The 20,004-nt window shown below is 40.2% G+C and overlaps 1 protein-coding gene across 2 annotated transcripts in view; it reads right to left on the minus strand.

Annotated features, from left to right (window-relative positions):
• The window catches only part of LOC105463297 (anoctamin 3), a 485,486-nt gene that overhangs the window by 60,619 nt on the left and 404,863 nt on the right, over positions 1-20,004 (minus strand). For both annotated transcript variants that reach the window (XM_071074951.1, XM_071074952.1), the window contains 3 exons: positions 3,337-3,419; positions 2,780-2,920; positions 2,064-2,228 (listed from right to left, as the gene is read on the minus strand). In XM_071074951.1, coding sequence (XP_070931052.1) covers positions 2,064-2,228; positions 2,780-2,920; positions 3,337-3,419 — 389 coding nt within the window. The remainder of the gene's footprint in view (positions 1-2,063; positions 2,229-2,779; positions 2,921-3,336; positions 3,420-20,004) is intronic.

Genomic DNA, 20,004 nt, shown 5'->3' on the forward strand with positions numbered 1-20,004 from the left:
TACTTACAATAAGAAATGAGTCAATTTAAGATCAAATTGGGCGACTGCTTGTGTGACCTAGAAATAAACACAACTACTTAGTTATCTTTTCCCAGATAATAGGGCCAGTTGCAATAACCTCTGTCTACTGAAAAGCTGTCACAGTTCGTACTGATTTTGTTACAAACAAGATGTTTTACTATATACCAGAAAAGTATCAGCAAAAATGTAAAAATCTATAGTGTCTGTGCTGAAAATGACTCTTCCATCAATGTGGTGCTTGTGCAGTGCACAACCTATACTATCTTATATATACTACCATATAGGTTTCCCACTTCTATGTATTTTTTTCAATGTTTATTGTACATTTTAAATTATGAGTCAAGAGCATAAATTACTTTATGGCTCGTTTAGACATAATGTAAACAATATTCTCTTTCTACAAATTAAACTGGACCTGAGCAAAGCAAACTGCAGTAGAAGATGTTAACTACTGTCCTCATAATAATGTGTACTCATTTTATAACCGTGACTGTTCACTTTTCTCTTAAGATCTTCTCTGATTATTGTTTTAAAGTTGAATAGCAAATGGTCTCAACTCCCTCCAGGCTAAACAAGTAATGTCAGTATCAATCATATTTGGAACCAAATGCATATTATCTATCTATATTACCAACCTTATTACTTATGTATTGCTCAGCTATATCAAAGAAATTATCTCATGATGTAAATATACTAACATTAACACTTAGTATATGCAAGTTATTTTAGCTCTTTGAATCTCAGTTTCATTATTTACATAATGCAGGATACTGGAGCTGTTGGAAGAATTAAAGATATTATCCTTAATGTGTCAATAGGTGCCTTCTATTTTCAGAGGAAATTGGTTCCCATTGATAGACCTTGTTGAAGACATAGGCCTATGCATACTGTTGTGCCATCAACCATGGACATTTTGTCCATAAGTTATTAAGTGCACGTGATGTTGAAACAAAAAGGTGCTTTCTTTGAGTAGCTAGCACATAAAAACACTGGATGATTTAAGTTAAATAAGCAGTTGAAACATGAGGAACATGGTCATATAGAGAGTCAAAGAAGATAATAAAGGCATAGCAATGCCACAGCATGCCAGACTATGACAAAATGATATAGTTAGGCAAAACCAGTTATCTTTTTTATAGAACAGAGCAGGTATGCAAAGAGAAGCACTGGGAAAAGGAGAGAAAGGAAAGAAGGTAGAAAGGGAGGGGGGGAAGGAGGGAGAGGGAGTGAGAGGAAGGGAGGGAGAGCAAGGAAGGGAGGGAGAGCAAGGAAGGGAGGGAGAGGATGTGAGAGAGGGAGAGATTACGGGAGAGAGACAGAAGAGGAGAAGGAAGGAGAGGAGAGGAGGGGAGGGGAGGGGAAAAGGGGAAGAGAGGGGAGGGGAGGAGAGGAGAGGTGGGCAGAGGAGAGGAGACGAGGGGAGAGGAGAGGAGAGGGGAGGCGAGGAGAGGAGAGGTGGGGAGAGAGGAGAGGAGAGGAGGAGAGGAGAGGAGAGGAGGAGAGGAGAGGACAGAGAAGAGAAGAGGAGGGGGAGAACAGGAGAGAGAAGAGAGAAACGCTAGATTCAGAGAAAGAAAAATGGAGTAACTGCCTTATTGTTTTTCATTTCTCGTGAAGACTAGTAGATAACAATACTTCGCTTTCAAAAAGATTTTCCCATATCTTTCCAACAAGTTTTCTTATAAAATGGAGTTTATTGGGATGATTTTAAAGCCCAAATAATTCTTTATTTGTTTGAAAAGTGCATAGCACCATCTCTAGTACACACTAGATACTAAAAGAATGGAAGCTATCACTAATCAGATTATAAACTCAAAATGCAGGGAAGATAATACAATTGGAATTTATTTTAATTTCAAAAATCTATCATCTAAGCCAGAAAGATGAAATCTTTTCTGTTAAACTGAGTTGTCATTGACAGAAATGTGGCTTGGTCTTATTTTGGCTTCCATGTAAATACATTTCAAATATAAAGGAAACATAGACCTCTCCCCTTTCCACCCCTTTTTTATCTACTGAAGAATAACATTATAGACACTTACAAGATTCAGCAACATAATGATTATGAAATTGATACAGACAGCAGCAGCAGATGTTGCAAACTGCCAGTATTGTTTGATGAAATTCCACTTGAATGATGCAAACTGTTCCATGACAACCAGGCGGTACACCACGACTCCAAACACTGCAGTAATCACCAAGGATATCTACGATATTAGAGACCAGAAAAAACATCCATATTTTACATCACTAACAAGTCAAAAGCAAAACCATAGATCAAATCTACTGTCCCCAAAAATTGAAGGTATTTACCTTTCTAAGAAAGGATATCTAGATTTAATTATCTCCTTTAAGGAAGTTATATTCTAATCAAAATAAATAGGACAAAATTTGTCATTTAGTGTGATAACAAAGTTATCACACTAACATGCAAATTCTGCCCAATGTCCTCTTAAATGGAATGCTCATTTTTAACACAAGATATCTAATCATCAGGCCAACTCATATAATTTCCATTTTATCTTAGACGATCTCTGTTTCTCCCAAAAAGTATTTTCTTTAAAAAGATGCACAAACTGCCTTTGTAAAATCCCCATAACCTGTTGTGACTTCTGTTTGTTTAATTGTATGTATTACCAAGGTGTTGGAAAGAATAAGGTTTCTGACGTTCTCAATGTCACAAAATGAGTTGGTATCATTGAACTTACTTCTAAATTTGGAATCCCAAAACATTTTGATATTGATGGCTATACTTTACCATGAAGAATATTCCTGAGACAGAAACAAGAAGACGAGTGACTTTGTCTGAGGATGGCTGATGTGGTTCAGGTTTTCCCGTGATGGGATTTACGATCTCCATCTTGTAATACTTGGCTTCAAACTGGGGACGAAGTGTTTCCTATGAGAGAAACTAAAGTTATCTAAATATCAAAGCCATAAACTAAAAAAAAATACTCCCCAGAGTTGATACAATACTCCTAAATTTGGCCTACTTTTGTATTAAAAGTCTTCACAATAAAGCAGCCTTTTTAAAATAACATCAAATTGCCTTCCAAATAAATCCTGAGCAGTATTGTAATCAGTATAATTTTCCACTAATGTAATTTAAAGAAACATCACAGAAGTGGTCTGAAAAATACATACTTCATTGATCTCTATTATCTTCATAAAATAATAAATTTTGTTAGTAGGAAAAATCAAGGGAAAAATCTAATGATGGTTAACTGTTTCCAGCCTGAATGCTAGGGCAGCAGATAATTTTCCATATCCTGTAATAGCCCAGTTTCCCTATTTCCTTGTATGCTAACATCTTACCTCCTCTTCTTCCCATTCGATAAGGTCCCAAGTATAGGTCAGTATACTCCTTCTCCTTTTCCAAAACTCCAGGAAGACTGTGGCTATAACATATAAAAATGATAATTCTTTACACAAATCACATCATATTGCTTTTCTTCTTTATATTGATATATCTTATCTCATAATTAAAATTAAATTATTATTAAAGTAATTAATAAAATTTTTATTTTTCCCTTTTCCTCTTCTTCCTGTGTTTATACATTATTAATTAGTGTATCTATTAACATACACTGCTAGAGGGGTGTGATTTCTTTTACTGAAACCAATAAGCAGGGACTTTTTGTCAGCATAGCTCATCAAAATGATGCAATCAATATTACTGAGCTAAATATTGACCCTTTTGACCTGCATATGCTTATTCAAAATCTAAAGACTCAAATAAAGCCTTCTCCAAGAATCACAATAAAGACCATGTGATACTTGTCCAGAACTTACAGAGAGTTGGTGTAGGAGAGAGAATAAAAGAACAAACTCTCGTAGTGAAGGAGAAAAGAAAGACAAGAGAAGAAACTCTCGAATTCATATTCTGGGTGGACTCTACATGGACGGAAAAGGACTCAGTGGAAAAAGTAAAGAAATTCCTGAACTGACAGCTTTTCTGTGTAAACAGCGAGGAGAACGATTGCTGTTTAATTTTTTTTCTAGATGGGCTCTATCTTACACCATTCAAGACTTTGTGGACACAACTAAGAACTCACATATACGTTTTAGAAATGTGTGGTACTGGGGCAACCCTCTTTAGGTCCCCTCCCATTGTATGGGAGCTTTGTTTTCACTCTATTAACTCTTGCAACTGCACACTCTTCTGGTCCATGTTTGTTATGGCTCAAGCTGAGCTTTTGTTCACTGTCGACCACTGCTGTTTGCCATTGTCGCAGACCCGTCACTGACTTCCATCCCTCCTGATCCAGCAAGGCATCCATTGCCGCTCCCGATCAGGCTAAAGGCTCGCCATTGTTCCTGCATGGCTAAGTGCCCAGGTTCATCCTAATTGAGCTGAACACTAGTCACTGGGTTCCACAGTTCTCTTCCATGACCCACGGCTTCTAATAAACCTATAACACTCACCGCATGGCCCAAGGTTCCATTCCTTGGAATCCGTGAGGCCAAGAACCCCAGGTCAGAGAACAAAAGGCTTGTCGCCATCTTGGGAGCAGCCCACCCCATCTTGGGAGTGGCCCACCACCATCTTGGGAGCTCTAAGAACAAAGACCCGCTGGTAACATTTGGTAGCCCGCATGGGGCTTCTCCAAAGTAGTGAGTAATATTGAACCACTTTCTTTTGCTATTCTGTCCTATCTTTCCTTAGAATTGGAGGAAAATAACTGGGCACCTGTCAGCCAGTTAAAAACGATTAGTGTGGCCGCTGGACTAAAGACTCAGGTGTGAGGCTTCCTGGGAAAAAGCTTTCTAACAACCCCCAACCCTTCTGGTTTGGGAGTGTTGTTCTGCCTGGAACCAGCTTCTGCTTTCACAATTTTCCTGGGGAAGCTGAGGGTCGACTAGAGGCAGAAAGTTGTCATCCCGAACTCCTAGCGTTGGCCAGTTGAGATCATGGCACAGCCAGAAGTCTCTACTCAACAGTCGCCCATGCGTGCACCCCTTCGTCTCCTTCTGACCCATACCTCCTGGGTCCTAACCACGACTTTCTTGAAAGTGTAGACCCAAAATTCTCCTTACTTCTGAATCTACTTCCTCTGATCCCTGCCTCCTAGGTACTAATGCTTCAGACTTTCACTTCCACTCCCAAGTATTAGAGCAGGTTGTATCTCCAAAGGGACCTAAGGAAGCTCTACACTGTGTCCTTAAGCAACTAGGCTATGAACCCAGGGAGTCTTGTCCCTGGTGACTCTCCCAATTTAGGCATACAGCTCTCGACATGGGCAGTTATGTGGGAACCGTCCCCACCACCCTTGCCAGGGCCTTAGAACTGATAACCCAGTACTTTAACAACTGGAACTGGGTCTACAACAACGTAATAGATCAGGATGAAAATGAATTGAGTAAGTTATTCCTATCTAATTAATATTCCTATAGTGGCAAATGGGGCAACAAGTGAACGTCCTTCCACTATGTTTCCAAAATCCTTCTACAGAGGCAGAAAGGAGAAAGAGAGAGGCAGAGAGAGAGAGAGAGAGAAAGAGACAGAGACAAAAGGTGAGTCAGAGAGAGAGAGAGACAGAAAGTCAAAGGAGAAAGAAAGAGAGAAAGAGACAGATAGAAATGGCAAAGGAAAAACAGTGTACCCTATTCCTTTAAAAGCCAGGATAAATTTAAAACCTATAATAGATAATTGAAGGTCTTCTCTGTGACACTATAACATGCCAATAGTACCTTGTTGTCAGTGTAAACAAGGGTGTAGCCCAAAACACTGAGACCACTGACAACCCACAGCCTTCCTATCAACAATCCTTAACCCAGTAACCTGCGAATGGCCCAAATGCATTCAATTGGTAGCAGCAACTGCTTTGCTAACAGAAGAAAGTAGAAAAAGAATCTTCAGAGGAAAACTCATCGTGAGCACACCTCACCAGTGTGAGGATACTTCAGAGCTATCTTAAGTCAAAAAAAGCAAAAAGGTAGCTTACTAACTCAAAAATCTTAAAGTATGGGGCTATTCTGTTAGAAAAAGGTGATTTAACACTAACCACTGAAAATTCCCGTAACCCAGCAAATTTCCTAACGGGGGATTTAAATATTAATTACCATACAAAGGTCCAACCAGACCTAGGAGGAACGCCCTTCAGGAAAGGACTATAGATGGTTCCTCCCAGGTGATCGAGAAAAAAAACCACAATGGGTATTCAGTATTGACAGGGGGACTCTTGTGGAAGCAGAGTTAGGAGAATTGCCTAATAATTGGTCTGCTCAAACGTGTGAGTTGTTTGCACTCAGTCAAGCCTTAAAGTACTTACAGAATTAAAAAAAACTCTATCTCAATACTGAGTCAAAAGGTTACCAACACCCTCTCTGAAACGAATTTGCATAAGAACTGTTGTTTATGCGAATGAATCTTGATGGGCAGCTGAGTTGTTATGAAATACTCAGGAACCCAGCCCTGGTCTAGGACTCACCCTTGAGCCAAAGGCAATGTTGGGCATGCTGGTAAAGGACCATTAGAATCCAGCAGCCTGGACCCCTTTCTTTGTGGTCAAGAGAGGCGGGAAAAGGGGTGCAGGACTGCTACATCGGTGAGCGTAACTAATTCGATAAGCAGAGGTCCATGGGTGGTTACACACCCTGGAAAGGAATAAGCATTAGGACCACAGAGGACGCTCTAGGACTAATGCTCATTGGAAAATGACTAGGGGTGCTGCCATCCCTATGTTCTTTTTTCAGAAGTGAAACATTCCCCCCAAGGCAAAAATGCCCCTAAGATGTATTCTGGAGAATTGAGACCAATTCGATCCTCAAGACATTAAGAAAGAAGTGACTTATATTCTTCTGCAGTACTGCCTGGCCACAATATACTCTTCAAGGGGGAGAAACCTGGCCCCATGTGGGAAGTATACATTATAACACCATCTTACAGCTAGACCTCTTTTGTAGAAAGAAGGGCAAATGGAGTGAAGTGCCACATGTGCAAACTTTCTTTTCATTAAGAGACAACTCACAATTATGTAAAAAGTGTAATTTATGCCCTACAGGAAGCCCTCAGAGTCTTACCTCCCTGTCCCGGTGTTTCCCCAGTTCCTTCCCCAACTAATAAGGACCCCCCTTCAACCCAAACGGTCCAAAAAGAGATAGACAAAGGGGTAAACAACGAACCCAAGAGTGCCAATATTCCCCGAGTATGCCCCCTCCAAGCGGTGGCAGGAGGAGAATTTGGCCCAGTCAGAGTGCATGTACCTTTTTCCCTCTCAGACTTGAAGCAAATTAAAATAAACCTAGGTAAATTCTCAGATAACCCTGATAGCTATGTTGATATTTTACAAGGGTTAGGGCAATCCTTTGATCTGATGTGGAGAGATATAATGTTACTGCTGAATCAGACATTAACCCCAAATGAGAGAAGTTCCACCATAACTGCAGCCCGAGAGTGTGGCGATCTCTGGTATCTCAGTCAGGTCAATGATAGGATGACAAGAGAGGAAAGAGAACGATTCCCCACAGGCCAGCAGGCAGTTCCCAGCGTAGACCCTCCTCACTGGGACGCAAAATGAGAACATGGAGATTGGTGCCGCAGACATTTGCTAACTTGCGTGCTGGAAGGACTAAGGAAAACTAGGAAGAAACCTATGAATTATTCAATGATGTCCACTATGACACAGGGAAAGGAAGAAAATCCTACTGCCTTTCTGGGGAGACTAAGGGAGGCATTGAGGAAGCATACCTCCCTGTCACCTGACTCTATTGAAAGCCAACTAATCTTAAAGGATAAGTTTATCACTCAGTCAGCTGCAGACATTAGAAAAAAACTTCAAAAGTCCACCTTAGGCTGAAGCAAAACTTAGAAACCCTATTGAATTTGGCAACTTCGGTTTTTTATAATAGAGATCAGGAGGAGTGGGCGACGGGATAAACGGGATAAAAAGAACGCCACTGCTTTAGTCATGGCCCTCAGGCAAGCGGACTTTGGAGGCTCTGGAACAGGGAAAGGCTGGGCAAATCAAATGCCTAATAGGGCTTGCATCCAGTGCAGTCTACAAGGACACTTTAAAGAAGATTGTCCAAATAGAAATAAGCCACATCCTTGTCCATACCCCTTATGTGAAGGGAATCACTGGAAGGCCCACTGCCCCAGTGAACGAAGGTCCTCTGAGTCAGAAGCCACTAACCAGATGATCCAGCAGCAGGACTGAGGGTACCCAGGGCAAGCGCCAGCCCATGCTGTCACCCTCACAGAGCCCCGGGTATGCTTGACCATTGAGGGCCAGGAGGTTAACTGTCTCCTGGACACTGGCGCACCTTCTCAGTTTTAATGACCTGTCCTGGACAACTGTCCTCCAGATCTGTCACTACCCGAGGGTTCCTAGGACAGGCAGTCACTAGATACTTCTCCTAGCCACTAAATTGTGACTGGGGAACTTTACTCTTTTCACCTGCCTTTCTAATGATGCCAGAAAGCCCCCTCTTTTTTTAGCGAGAGGCATTCTAGCAAAAGCAGGGGCCATTATATACCTGAACATAGGAGAAGGAAAAAGGGTAAATATATATGCAGACTCTAAGTATGCTTACCTAGTCCTCCATGCCCATGCAGCAATATGGAGAGAAAGGGAATTCCTAACTTCCAAGGGAACACCTAGCAAACATCAGGAAGCCATTAGGAGATTATTATTGGCTGTACAGAAACCTAAAGAGGTGGCAGTCTTAACATTGCTGGGGTCATCAGAAAGGAAAGAGAAATAGAAGGGAACCGCCAAGCAGATACTGAAGACAAAAGAGCTGTAAGGTGGGACCCTCCATTAGAAATGCTTATAGAAGGACCCCTAGTGTGGGGTAAGCCCCTGCAGGAAACCAAGCCCCAGTAGTCAGCAGAAGAAATAGAATGGGGAAACTCACGAGGACATAGTTTCCTCTCCTCAGGATGGCTAGCCACTGAAGAAGGAAAAATATTTTTGCCTGCAGCTAACCAATGGAAATTACTTAAAAACCTTCACCAAACCTTTCACTTAGGCATTGATAGCACCCATCAGATGGCCAAAACATTATTTACTGGACCAGGCCTTTTCAAAACTATCAAGCAGATAGTCAGGGCCTGTGAAGTGTGCCAAAGAAATAATCCCCGGCCTTATTGCCAAGCTCCTTCAGGAGAACAAAGAACAGGCCATTACCCAGGAGAAGACTGGCAACTAGATTTTACCCACATGCCCAAATCTCAGGGATCTCAGTATCTACTATTCTGGGTAGATACTTTCACTGGTTGGGCGGAGGCCTCTCCTTGTAGGACAGAAAAGTCCCAAGAGGTAATAAAAGCACTAATTCATGAAATAATTCCCAGATTCGTACTTCCCTGAGGCTTTCAGAGTGACAATGGCCCCAATTTCAAGGCTGCAGTAACCCAGGGAGTATCCCAGGCGTTAGGCATACAATATCACTTACACTGAGCCTGGAGGCCACAATCCTCAGGAAAAGCCAAGAAAAATGAACGAAACACTCAAATGACATCTAAAAAACTAACCCAAGAAACCCACCTCACATGGCCTGCTTTGTTGCCTACAGCCTTACTAAGAATCTGAAACTCCCCCAAAAGCAGGACTTAGCCCATACGAAATGCTGTATGGACGGCCCTTCCTAACCAATGACCTTGTGCTTGACCAAGAGATGGCCAACTTAGTTAGTTGCAGACATCATCACGTCCTTAGCCAAATATCAAGTTCTTAAAACATTAAGAACTTGTCCCCCAGAGGAGGGAAAGGAATTATTCCACCCTGGAGACATGGTATTAGTCAAGTCCCTTCCCTCTAATTCCCCATCCCTAGACACATCCTGGGAAGGCCCCTACCCAGTCATTTTATCTACCCCAACCATGGTTAAAGTGGCTGGAGTGGAGTCTTGGATACGTTACACTTGAGTCAAACCCTGGATACTGTCAAAGGAGCCTAAAAATCCAAGAGATAACACTAGCTATTCCTGTGACCCTCTAGAGGATCTACACCTGCTCTTCAAGTGACAACCATGAGGAAAATAACGAGAATCATAGATCCACATGGCCCTCCCTTGTCATATTTTTCTTTTTACTGTTTTCTTAACCCCTTTCATTCTCACTGCACCTCCTCCATGCTGCTGTACTACCAGTAGCTCCCCTTACCAAGAGCTTCTATGGAGAATGCGACTTCCCAGAAATATTGATGCCCCATCGTAGAGGGGTTTTTCTAAAGGAAACCCCACTTTCACCACCCACAACCATACGCCCCTGCACTTCAGGCCATACATTTCAATCCCTGTATCTTTAACCTCCTTGTAAAATATGTCTCTTCCAGAATTGAAGCTGTAAAACTACAAATGGTTCTTCAAATGCAGCCCCAGATGCAGTCCATGACTAAGATCCACCGCAGACCCCTGGACCGGCCTGCTAGCCCATGCTCTGATGTTAATGACACCAAAGGCACCCCAGGGGTCTCAAATGCACGACCCCTACTATGCCCCAATTCAGCAGGAAGCAGTTAAGAGCAGTCGTCAGCCAACCTCCCCAGCATCACTTGGGTTTTCCTGTTGAGTGAGGACTGAGAGACAGGACTAGCTGGATTTCCTAGACGGACTAAGAATTCCTAAGCCTAGCTGGGGAGGGTGACCGCACCTACCTTTCAAAACGGGGCGTGTAACTCAGCTCACACCCAATCAGGTAGTAAAGGGGGCTCACTAAAATGCAAATTAGGCTAAAAGCAGGAGGTAAAGAAATATTCAAATCATGTATCACCTGAGAGCACAGGGGAGGGACAATGATAGGGATATAAACGCCAGGCATTGGAGATGGGAGTGGGCAACTCCCTTTGGGTCCCCTCCCATTGTATGGGAGCGCTGTTTTCACTCTACTAAATCTTGCAACTGCACACTCTTCTGGTCCGTGTTTGTTATGGCTCAAGCTGAACTTTCGCTTGCCATCCACTACTACCATTTGCCACCATCACAGACCCACCGCTGACATCCAACCCTCCGGATCCGACAGGATGTCCACTGTGCTCCTGATGCAGTGAGGTGCCCATTGCCACTCCCCATCAGGCTAAAGGCTCGCCATTGTTCCTGCACGGCTAAGTGCCCAGGTTCATCCTAATCAAGCTGAACACTAGTCTCTGGGTTCCACGGTTCTCTTCCATGACCCACGGCTTCTAATAGAGCTATAACACTAAGCGCATGGCCCAAGGTTCCATTCCTTGGAATCCATGAGGCCAAGAACCCCAGGTCAGAGAACAAAGGCATGCCGCTATCTTGGGAGCAGCCCGCCCCATCTTCGGAGTGGCCCACCACCATCTTGGGAGCTCTAAGAACAAAGACCTGCCGGTAACAACTGGATGAGTCCGACTGCTTTATAGCTGCCTGTGTGTGGAAAGCAACTAACACTCCCTAGGCCTCAATTTTTTAATCTATAAAATGGAAGCAGTAAATATCGCATCATATAAGTTGTTGAGTATTTATGAGAATTAAAAGGATTAATCACCATAAAAGGCCTGACACTGCCAATAATATATTTGACAAATATGAGTTTCTCTTTTTCCCTTTATTCTACTTTATGGCAACTCCTACTTACTAGTCTCTTTCTTTTGCTACTAAGCGGATATCTGGGTTTGTTTCTTTGTTTCATCAGGGACAGGTTCTAAATGTTGTACCCTTTAACCCTGAAAGCATTATCTATTCTCTTAGAGGGTAAAGGGCAGAGATGTTATCCCTGTTGTTTTCTACCCTCAGAGAAGGTCAGAAATGTCACGAGCTCTCTGTAGATCCTCTTAGCTTCTCTTACACAATCCTTTGGTTCTGTGTGTGGTGAAGGTTGGATGGGGGCTAAATCAGATCAGTAGAAACCAAATGGTGAACCAACTGTGAACAGAGAAATACAAACTGAGTATCCCTACAATGGAATACTATGCAGCAATAGAAAGAAATGTTAAGTATGGACCCACGCATGGAAGGATGCAGGGATGTTTCCTACAGCGTAGAAGGACCTTGAAAACACAGTGCTAAGTGAGAGAAGCCGGACAGGAAGGATCATGTATTGTGTGGTCTGCTTATGTATGATCTGCTCACATATTGTATGATCTGCTTACATGAAATACCCAAGGAAGACAAATCCACAGTCAGGAAATAGATCTGTGGTTGCCAGGGGCAGGGACTTTTGGGGGAAAATAGGGAGTGACTGTTAACAGGGACCTGCTTTCTTCCGGGGTAATGAAAATGGTCTAACACTGATTGTAGTGAGGGTTGTGCAGCTCTGTGAATACGCTAAAAAAACATTGAATTGGACACTTTAAATGGGTGCAAATTATATTCCAATAAATTATTTGTAGAAACTAAAAAAAAAAAAAAAGAAATGTGTGGTACTAAGATTTTTTCTCCTTCTTTCTTTATAACTAAAAATCAGCATCAGTATTAGTTAGAAAAAAAAAATACAAAGTTCATAGTTGCATTTTCTTACCTTTCATGACATTTACAAAGCCCTCTCTCACATATGTTTTAAATTCATTGTCACTGTCATAACATTTTTAAAGAGATATGGCAAGTGTTATCATCATGTGGATTTTGGAAACAAAGATGCTAATTGGCTGTGACCCTGACAATAAATGGCAGAGCCAGGACCAAAACTCTTGCTAGTTACTCTCCACCTACAGTGCCTGACTGGTACATTCCTCAGGCTGTTTTTTGTTGGTTGGTTGGTTGGTGTTCAGATTTTTATTTTTTCCCTAGGACTACCATAAGTAATTACTCTGTACTGATTTTCAGCAGTTTTAAAAGAGTACAAATGACTAAAAGAAGCAAGACAGCCAAAAATTATTATCAGCAAGAAAAACTAGAATCTCCAAGCACTGGATCTGCTTTCAAATAGCAGACCAGAATCACTGTAACCAAATGAGACATTCATAACTTAAGAGGAAAGTGGAATATAGAGGAAGTAAACAGGAAAAGAGATACAAACAAAAGGAAAACTGAAAAAAAAAGTACAATATTAAGTAAGCAAGTACAACATATAGTGATTCCTAGGCTGGGACTTAAGGTTTTTAATATAGTCCATGACATTTAGAATGCTCTGTCAAATCCTAATTATCATTGGTCTCCGTCAAGGCTTAAAGTTTAAATGTGTCTGTCACATGCTTTCTTCTTAATTTATATTTCCAGCATATACTTGAGCAAAAAACATCTTTCACAAAATATAAAAAATAAAGGTAATCTTGAATTTGGTCCGATTTTAGCCTGAAGGTAATAGCATTAGAGAAAATATATTGAATCTTTCTCAGAAAGTAGGGTGTCCACTTTCAATTTTAATATTAAGAGGTAACCTTTGTTAAAAATCCATGCTTAGCTGGTGATATATGTATTTTATTCATGGCTTATTTATTTCAACTTTCAGGTAATCCACATTCTCACTTTTTAAAATTGTTAATTAGAAAAAGGGTATACAGAATAATTGAGTATGCAAAACACTAATGAAATAAATTGGCATTTACTAATCCCTACTAAAATTATTAATAAAAATACAATTAGTAATACAAATAGCTAACTTTGAAAGTTAAAACAGTGGTTTCTTCTGGGGGTAGAGATGATTGGCAAGAGGCTCAAGGAACTATGCAAGGCATTGAAATCTATGTTTTAATAGGGGTGATGGTGGTTATACAAGTTCATTTATTTTTCAGAAGCAACCATAGTGTTCTTCGAATCTGTGGATTTCACTCTTATGCAAATTATAACTAAAAATTACAGAAAATAATTTTTTAAATAATAAGTGATTAAAAATATTATATGACTTGATTCTTATGAAAACCCTCTTCGCTTTCCGAATCTTTTTAACTCCTTTTATTTTTTTGAGACAGAGTTTCACTTTGTCCCCTAGGCTAGAGTGCAGTGGCATGATCTCGGCTCACTGCAACCTCTGCCTCCTGGGTTCAAGTGATTCTCTTGCCTCAGCCTTCTGAGTAGCTGAGACTAGAAGTGCATTTCACCATGCCAGGATGATTTTTTTTATTTTAGTCGAGACAGGGTTTCACCAAGCTGTCCAGTCTCGTCTGGAACTCCTGAGCTCAGGCAATTCGCCCACCTTGGCCTCCCAAAGTGCTAGGATTGCAGGCGTGAGCCACCACGCCTAGCCCCAACCTTTTTAACTCTCGTGCTTAGCATCAGCGGGACCTGATCTTGCAGTGAGGGGCTGAAAAGAAAGCAGGGAGATGGGATGACCATATGTCATTCCACAGTCAGTTCCAGGGTGGCTGCAAACCTAAATTATGAACATAGGCAACCAGCTTGGATTTGAAGGGTAGGCTGAACAATAAAAATGTCTGCACATTTTTCTAGAACAGTTGTATTAACCAGCCTTGGAAAGGAGAAAGGGCTTCTATTTATGCCAAGATCTAAGCAAACAGATGAAGCAGAAGCACCCAACTTAGGTGATCTCAAGGCTCTCTCAGGTATATAAATGCATGTGGCTTTTATAAATATAAATATAGAAGAAAAGGTTGGGGTCGACCCTAAACAAAAAAAGTATTTAGTTCATCTAGACACACCCAAATTTCAATAATACATGATGAAATAAACGTCTAACACTGCCCTAAGTCATCAGCCAGATTTGACTCACTGGCTCACATCTTGTCTATTCCAGCGCAAATATTGGATTCCAACTTATGGAAATGTGAGATGGAGGGCAAAAAATTGTTAGGGTCTCAGTTCAGCGACTGTTCTCTTAGAAGGATTACATGAATTTAAATCTCAATCTTGATAGCAGAGGAAAAGAGGATGAGAAAAGGGGTTGAGCTGGCATCTTGATCAAGATTGAGTAACGGACATGGGAATTTCAAGAGGAAACAGAAATCTGTGAAAAACTCTATGAATCTATGACTTTGAATAAAGTATCTTATAATCCATTTTATTGTAATTGCTGGTGAAAAGTTTGGCGTGCATAGTTAAGTCTGGAATCCTGGCTGGATCAGGTGGTCTCTGAAGCAAGCAGCAGATTAAAAGAATACAGCAGCATTAATGACAGCCCCAGATCAAATCAGGGGTGAGAATTGAGTGGTTGGAAGAACTGACGAAGTGAATCGGGAGGATTTATATAGTTGAACATTTTAGAGCTTCAAAAAATGTCAATGCTCAATCTACACTTTAGACCAATTAAGTCAAAATCTCCAGGAAAAATATCCCAGCATCAGTACTTTTTAAAGCTCCCAAGGACTTGAAATGTGCAGCCAAGGTCGATCACAGTAGCCTAGAGAATAAGCAGTTGTGCTGATGGAAGAGGTAGAAGAGCAGTCAAAGTCATGGTTACTGAGGTGGTAGAACCTCAATACAAAAATTATAAGGTCAAGCCAGCAGAAATAATACTGTCATTTTGTTTTGACTTCCAACTATTTATAAAGTATTTTAATAATCACTTTAGATACATTACTTCTAATGTCTATAACACCCATTCTCTTAACAGTCAACAAAAATCTGAACGGGAACTACATGTACAAGGTGTATATGAAATGTTTCATAAAATGGCTATTGTTATTAACCTTCAGCTTAACATATGAGAAATTTGGAGTACTGAGAGGTTAAGTGACTTGCTGAAGTCACATGGATGATAGGAACCTAAGTCATTCTAACTCTAATATTCATACTCTGTCTACCACACAATGCTTCCCTGAATAGACATGAAATAGGTTCTGATATGTGGGAATGAAAATCTGAGAACAAGCTGTGAGTGTCATCAATAAAGAAGTATACTGCAGATAGGTAGATAGGGATGTAGAAAAAACAGCAGAAATGAAATAGCATGGGGTTCAAAGCACAGAAATCTGATATCTAAAAGCAAAGGAATAATGGCTCAAAATAAAGATGGCAACAGAGGGATGGTGAGGAGGGGAAGGAGTGTATTAAACTTGTTAAATGTTAAAGATAGTTAAAAATAAAAGTGTATAAAATGAAAGTAATTAAATTTATAAAGAATAAAACATCAAATCAGATATAGATGTAAGGAAGGCTTATAAATATAGATGCATATATAGGTAGGTAGACTGACAAATCTTGATATACAAATAATGCACACACACACATATATATAAGCATTAGCACTGATTGTTTGTGGGAAGCGGATTAGGGAGCATTTTCACTTTGTTGATAGCAGACATTGTACAAAGAAATGTGTGCTGCCTATGTTCTTTTTAACCACTCTGGAAAGTTTATCAACTCCTTTCTTTGATCCTGTGAAACTGGTCTGGGGATGGAGTCAGAGGATCAGAGGCCTCCATAGGAGAAGTACATTTTTGTTATTAGGGGAAAGCCAGGTTTGACATGACTCACGGAGGTGAAAGGGATATTGCAGAAAAGCTGAAGATAATAAAGCATAACTCTGTTCCTTGGCAACTATACATTATATTTACTTTTCACACCTGCCTCTCTGACAACGACACCCTCTTCTCAACTTAAAAAACATTCAAAGATGAACAGGCTGCACTTAGCTCTTATAGCTCCATTTCCTCAGTTTACAGTTCATAGCACAGAGTGTCAGAATCATAGAGTCACAAATGTAAGGGAGGTCAGATGCTGCATGTGGTTTGTTCCAAGTTATTTACTTTAAATTTAAAGACAACAAGGCCCTGGGGGTTGAAACATATCACTGAGCTTGTTTAGAAACCTTCCAAAGCATCTACAGCACTTTATTATAACTTATTACACTTGTTCTTATACATGATTTTTACTACACTTGAAGTTAAGTTTTTTTAGTGTCTTTTTTTCCTTAGTTTTCTTAGTGTTTGGCACACTGAAAATGCTCAATAAATGTTCATCAAATTGAACTGAATTATTGAATAGAATCCAGTCATAATGTAACTCCTGGTCTTGTCATCTTTCCATTATTCCAGGTTTTCAAATTATGCTTCAAGGAATCTCATTGGCAATATGGGAAGGCCTGTAGTCCCAGCACTTTGGGAGGCTGAGGCAGGTGGATCGCCAGAGGTCAGGAGTTTGAGACCAGCCTGGCCAACATGGTGAAACCTGTCTCTACTAAAAATACAAAAACTAGCTGGGTGTGGTGGCGCGCACCTACAATCCCAGCTACTCAGGAGGCTGAGGCAGGAGAATCACTTGAACCTGGGAGGCAGAGGTTGCAGAGTTGAGATTGCGCCATTGTGCTCCAGTCTGGTGAGAGAGTGAGACTATGTCTCAAAAAAAAGACAGACTCTCACCAGGGAAGCCCCTTCTTTATCTGCTTTATATCTTGAACAATCAAGATCAATTCTAGTTGAAAAAATAATTATTGCTTAACAATTTTTGAAAACCACGGCACTATACTTCCAATGTGGTTGATTGGAAAGGTCAGTTCAAACACAAATGAAGTTAAATATTTCTGAATATGAAGGAAAAATGAACTCCAAGCATTGTTTTCATCAGAATAGTTAAAGACTTGAAGCCTTCTCAAAAGAAGGCCCAGCTGAAACAATAGTTTATCAGGGCAACAACTCAGATTGCCAGTTTGGACAGCACCCAAGTACTACTAAAGACTCCTCCATTCCCTAGGTTTATTTTCAGCATCATCCTCAAGCATAACGTGCTTTCCCAACGCACTATTGCAACACCACTACACATGAGGTAGAAATAGAAACCTTGCTAAACAGGTTCTGCATTTGGCAAAAGAGCCATGAATATGGGACATTTTACATCTCCATGCCTGGGGAAAATTACTTGGTCTTTTTGGTGAACACCTTACAGAAATGTAATGCATGGAGTTCTCTACATGAGCACAAAGTAGACTAATGGATATGAAGAGCCTGTAAATGTGTGAAGAGGCAGATTTTGAACATTTGGACTGAACTGTATTTGACACAGTGTAGTATCTGGAACTGGTTGCTTAAAACCTGCTTGTCTTGTTGAATTTCCTCTGTTCAAGGACATGGAATCTCTCTCTAATTTTACTTCAAATTTCCCTTTCCTTCCTTTCTCTAAAAATATTAAATAAGAAAGAAGATAGTAAAGCCAGCATTTGAAGCCTAAGTATTGAAAGTCTCTACCAGTTTCTGAAATCAGACTTGACATCTTTCCCCCACCTTGCAAATTTCATGAATAAGAAACTACCTATAAGCATCATCATGTCTATTAAATTACAATGAGAACTCTCACTCAATCTTGACCAGAGCAGATTCTTAACTTGGAAGCAGAGTCCCTCTAAAAGTAACTCTTCTGGTCACTCAATATTCTATTGGCATTTCTTTATTAAATAGACATTTCAGTAGCATTTATTCAAATTGAAATGGATACTCTCAATTGAATTGCTAAAATATTGTAGGTATCCACACTTGATAAACTAGTCAGCTTTTTGCCATGTATTTTTCATAAATGCAATATAACCTTTTAAAGCACAATATTAATTTTTCTCAAGCCTTTTCCTCATCTAACCATTCAGTGATTTGACATACTTTCTTTAATTCAGTTGAATATTTTCTAATTAAAAATGTAACATCAACAAAAATAGCAGGAATAAGCACCTTGTCTTATATACTTCCGAAATCTAGGGATAGAGGAGTGCATGCCATATAGTTGACCTTTAATTAATATATGTTGAAATAATTAATTAAAAGTATAAAGAAGAAAATAAAAGTCACTAACAATCCCACCATGAATAAACAGCTACTATTAAAATTTTGGCATTTCCATCCAAGGTATTTTTCTTGAGCAGTATATTCAGGACTGACACCTTGCTGATACTCAGAAGTATGGCCATACCGATTGTTAATTTATAAAGGAAAAAACAAAAACTGAACCTGCAATTAAACTCCTCAAAGACTTCCATCTCCTTACTGGTTAGCCTATCCTTCCCACAAAACCTTCACCAGGACCAGATACCTGTATAGTCAGTCCCTGGAACAACTTGTGACTCCAGAAAACTGCTCCAGAACTAAGGTCTTCATCTATTCAAACTGGCCAGTACTAGAGACCTAAACATTATTCAATGTTTGCCTTTTCAACCTATAAGTATTTCTCTGGAACTGGATATAGTACCTCAGTTAGATTGTACTTGGCACCATAGGTAAACACCAACCAGTATAAAATAAATTACTGACTTCACCTTTAAAATAATAAATGCAATGAAAATTATCTTTTTGATTAAGTAATAATGCTCCTCAGAACATACAGGAACAGCAGTGTGGTACTGAACAAAGACCATGGATTAGAGTAGGGATGTTCTGGGTTTGAATGGTGCATATATTTCTAATTGTCTGACCTTGGACAAATTACTAAATGATGATAAAATTCTGCTGTTACTACTTAAAATGAGAATAATAAAACTGTATTCATAAGAGTGTTGTACAAATTAAGTGAGAGACAATTTGTAGTAGTCTATGCTTAATCCACTGGAAGGCCATAATAAATTGTAATAACCAATTTTCTTAACACTCTAGTTTTTACACATACCAAGAACTTTGTCTTAGTTTCCCCTGCATGAAGATAATTTCCTGCTAGGAAAAACAGATGCATTGTCAATTATTTATATTTCAATTGTTTCGCTTTTATAAAAATTCAGTCACAACCAGTCAGCTGTTCCCACAAGATACTTTCCATCTTTTGTTCATGACCTAGGAAACGGCATATTGTTTCTTTTCTCCTTTTTTTTGAGATGGAGTCTCACTGTGTCGCCCAGGGTGGAGTGCAATGGTGCGATCTTGGCTCACTTCAACCTCCGCCTCCCGGCTTCAACAGATTCTCCTGCCTCAGCCTCCCGCGTAGCTGGGATTACAGGCCGGAGCCACCATGCCCAGCTAATTTTTGTATTTTCAGTAGACACGGGGTTTCACCATGTTGACCAGGGTGGTCTCAAACTCCTGACCTCAGGTGATCCACCTGCCTCGGCCTCCCAAAGTGCTGGGATTACAGGCATGAATCACTGTGTCCGGCCTTCTCCTTTTGTATTTAAGACTGCAAAGCTGCCTCTAGAGTAAATAATTTAATCCCAAACTTATTTTTTGAGAGCACAATGTATGTTCATCGTTACACTGAGCAGAAAAAAAGGCA

The sequence above is a fragment of the Macaca nemestrina genome, chromosome 12, assembly GCF_043159975.1.
Source record: "Macaca nemestrina isolate mMacNem1 chromosome 12, mMacNem.hap1, whole genome shotgun sequence".
Classification (NCBI taxonomy): Eukaryota; Metazoa; Chordata; class Mammalia; order Primates; family Cercopithecidae; genus Macaca; species Macaca nemestrina.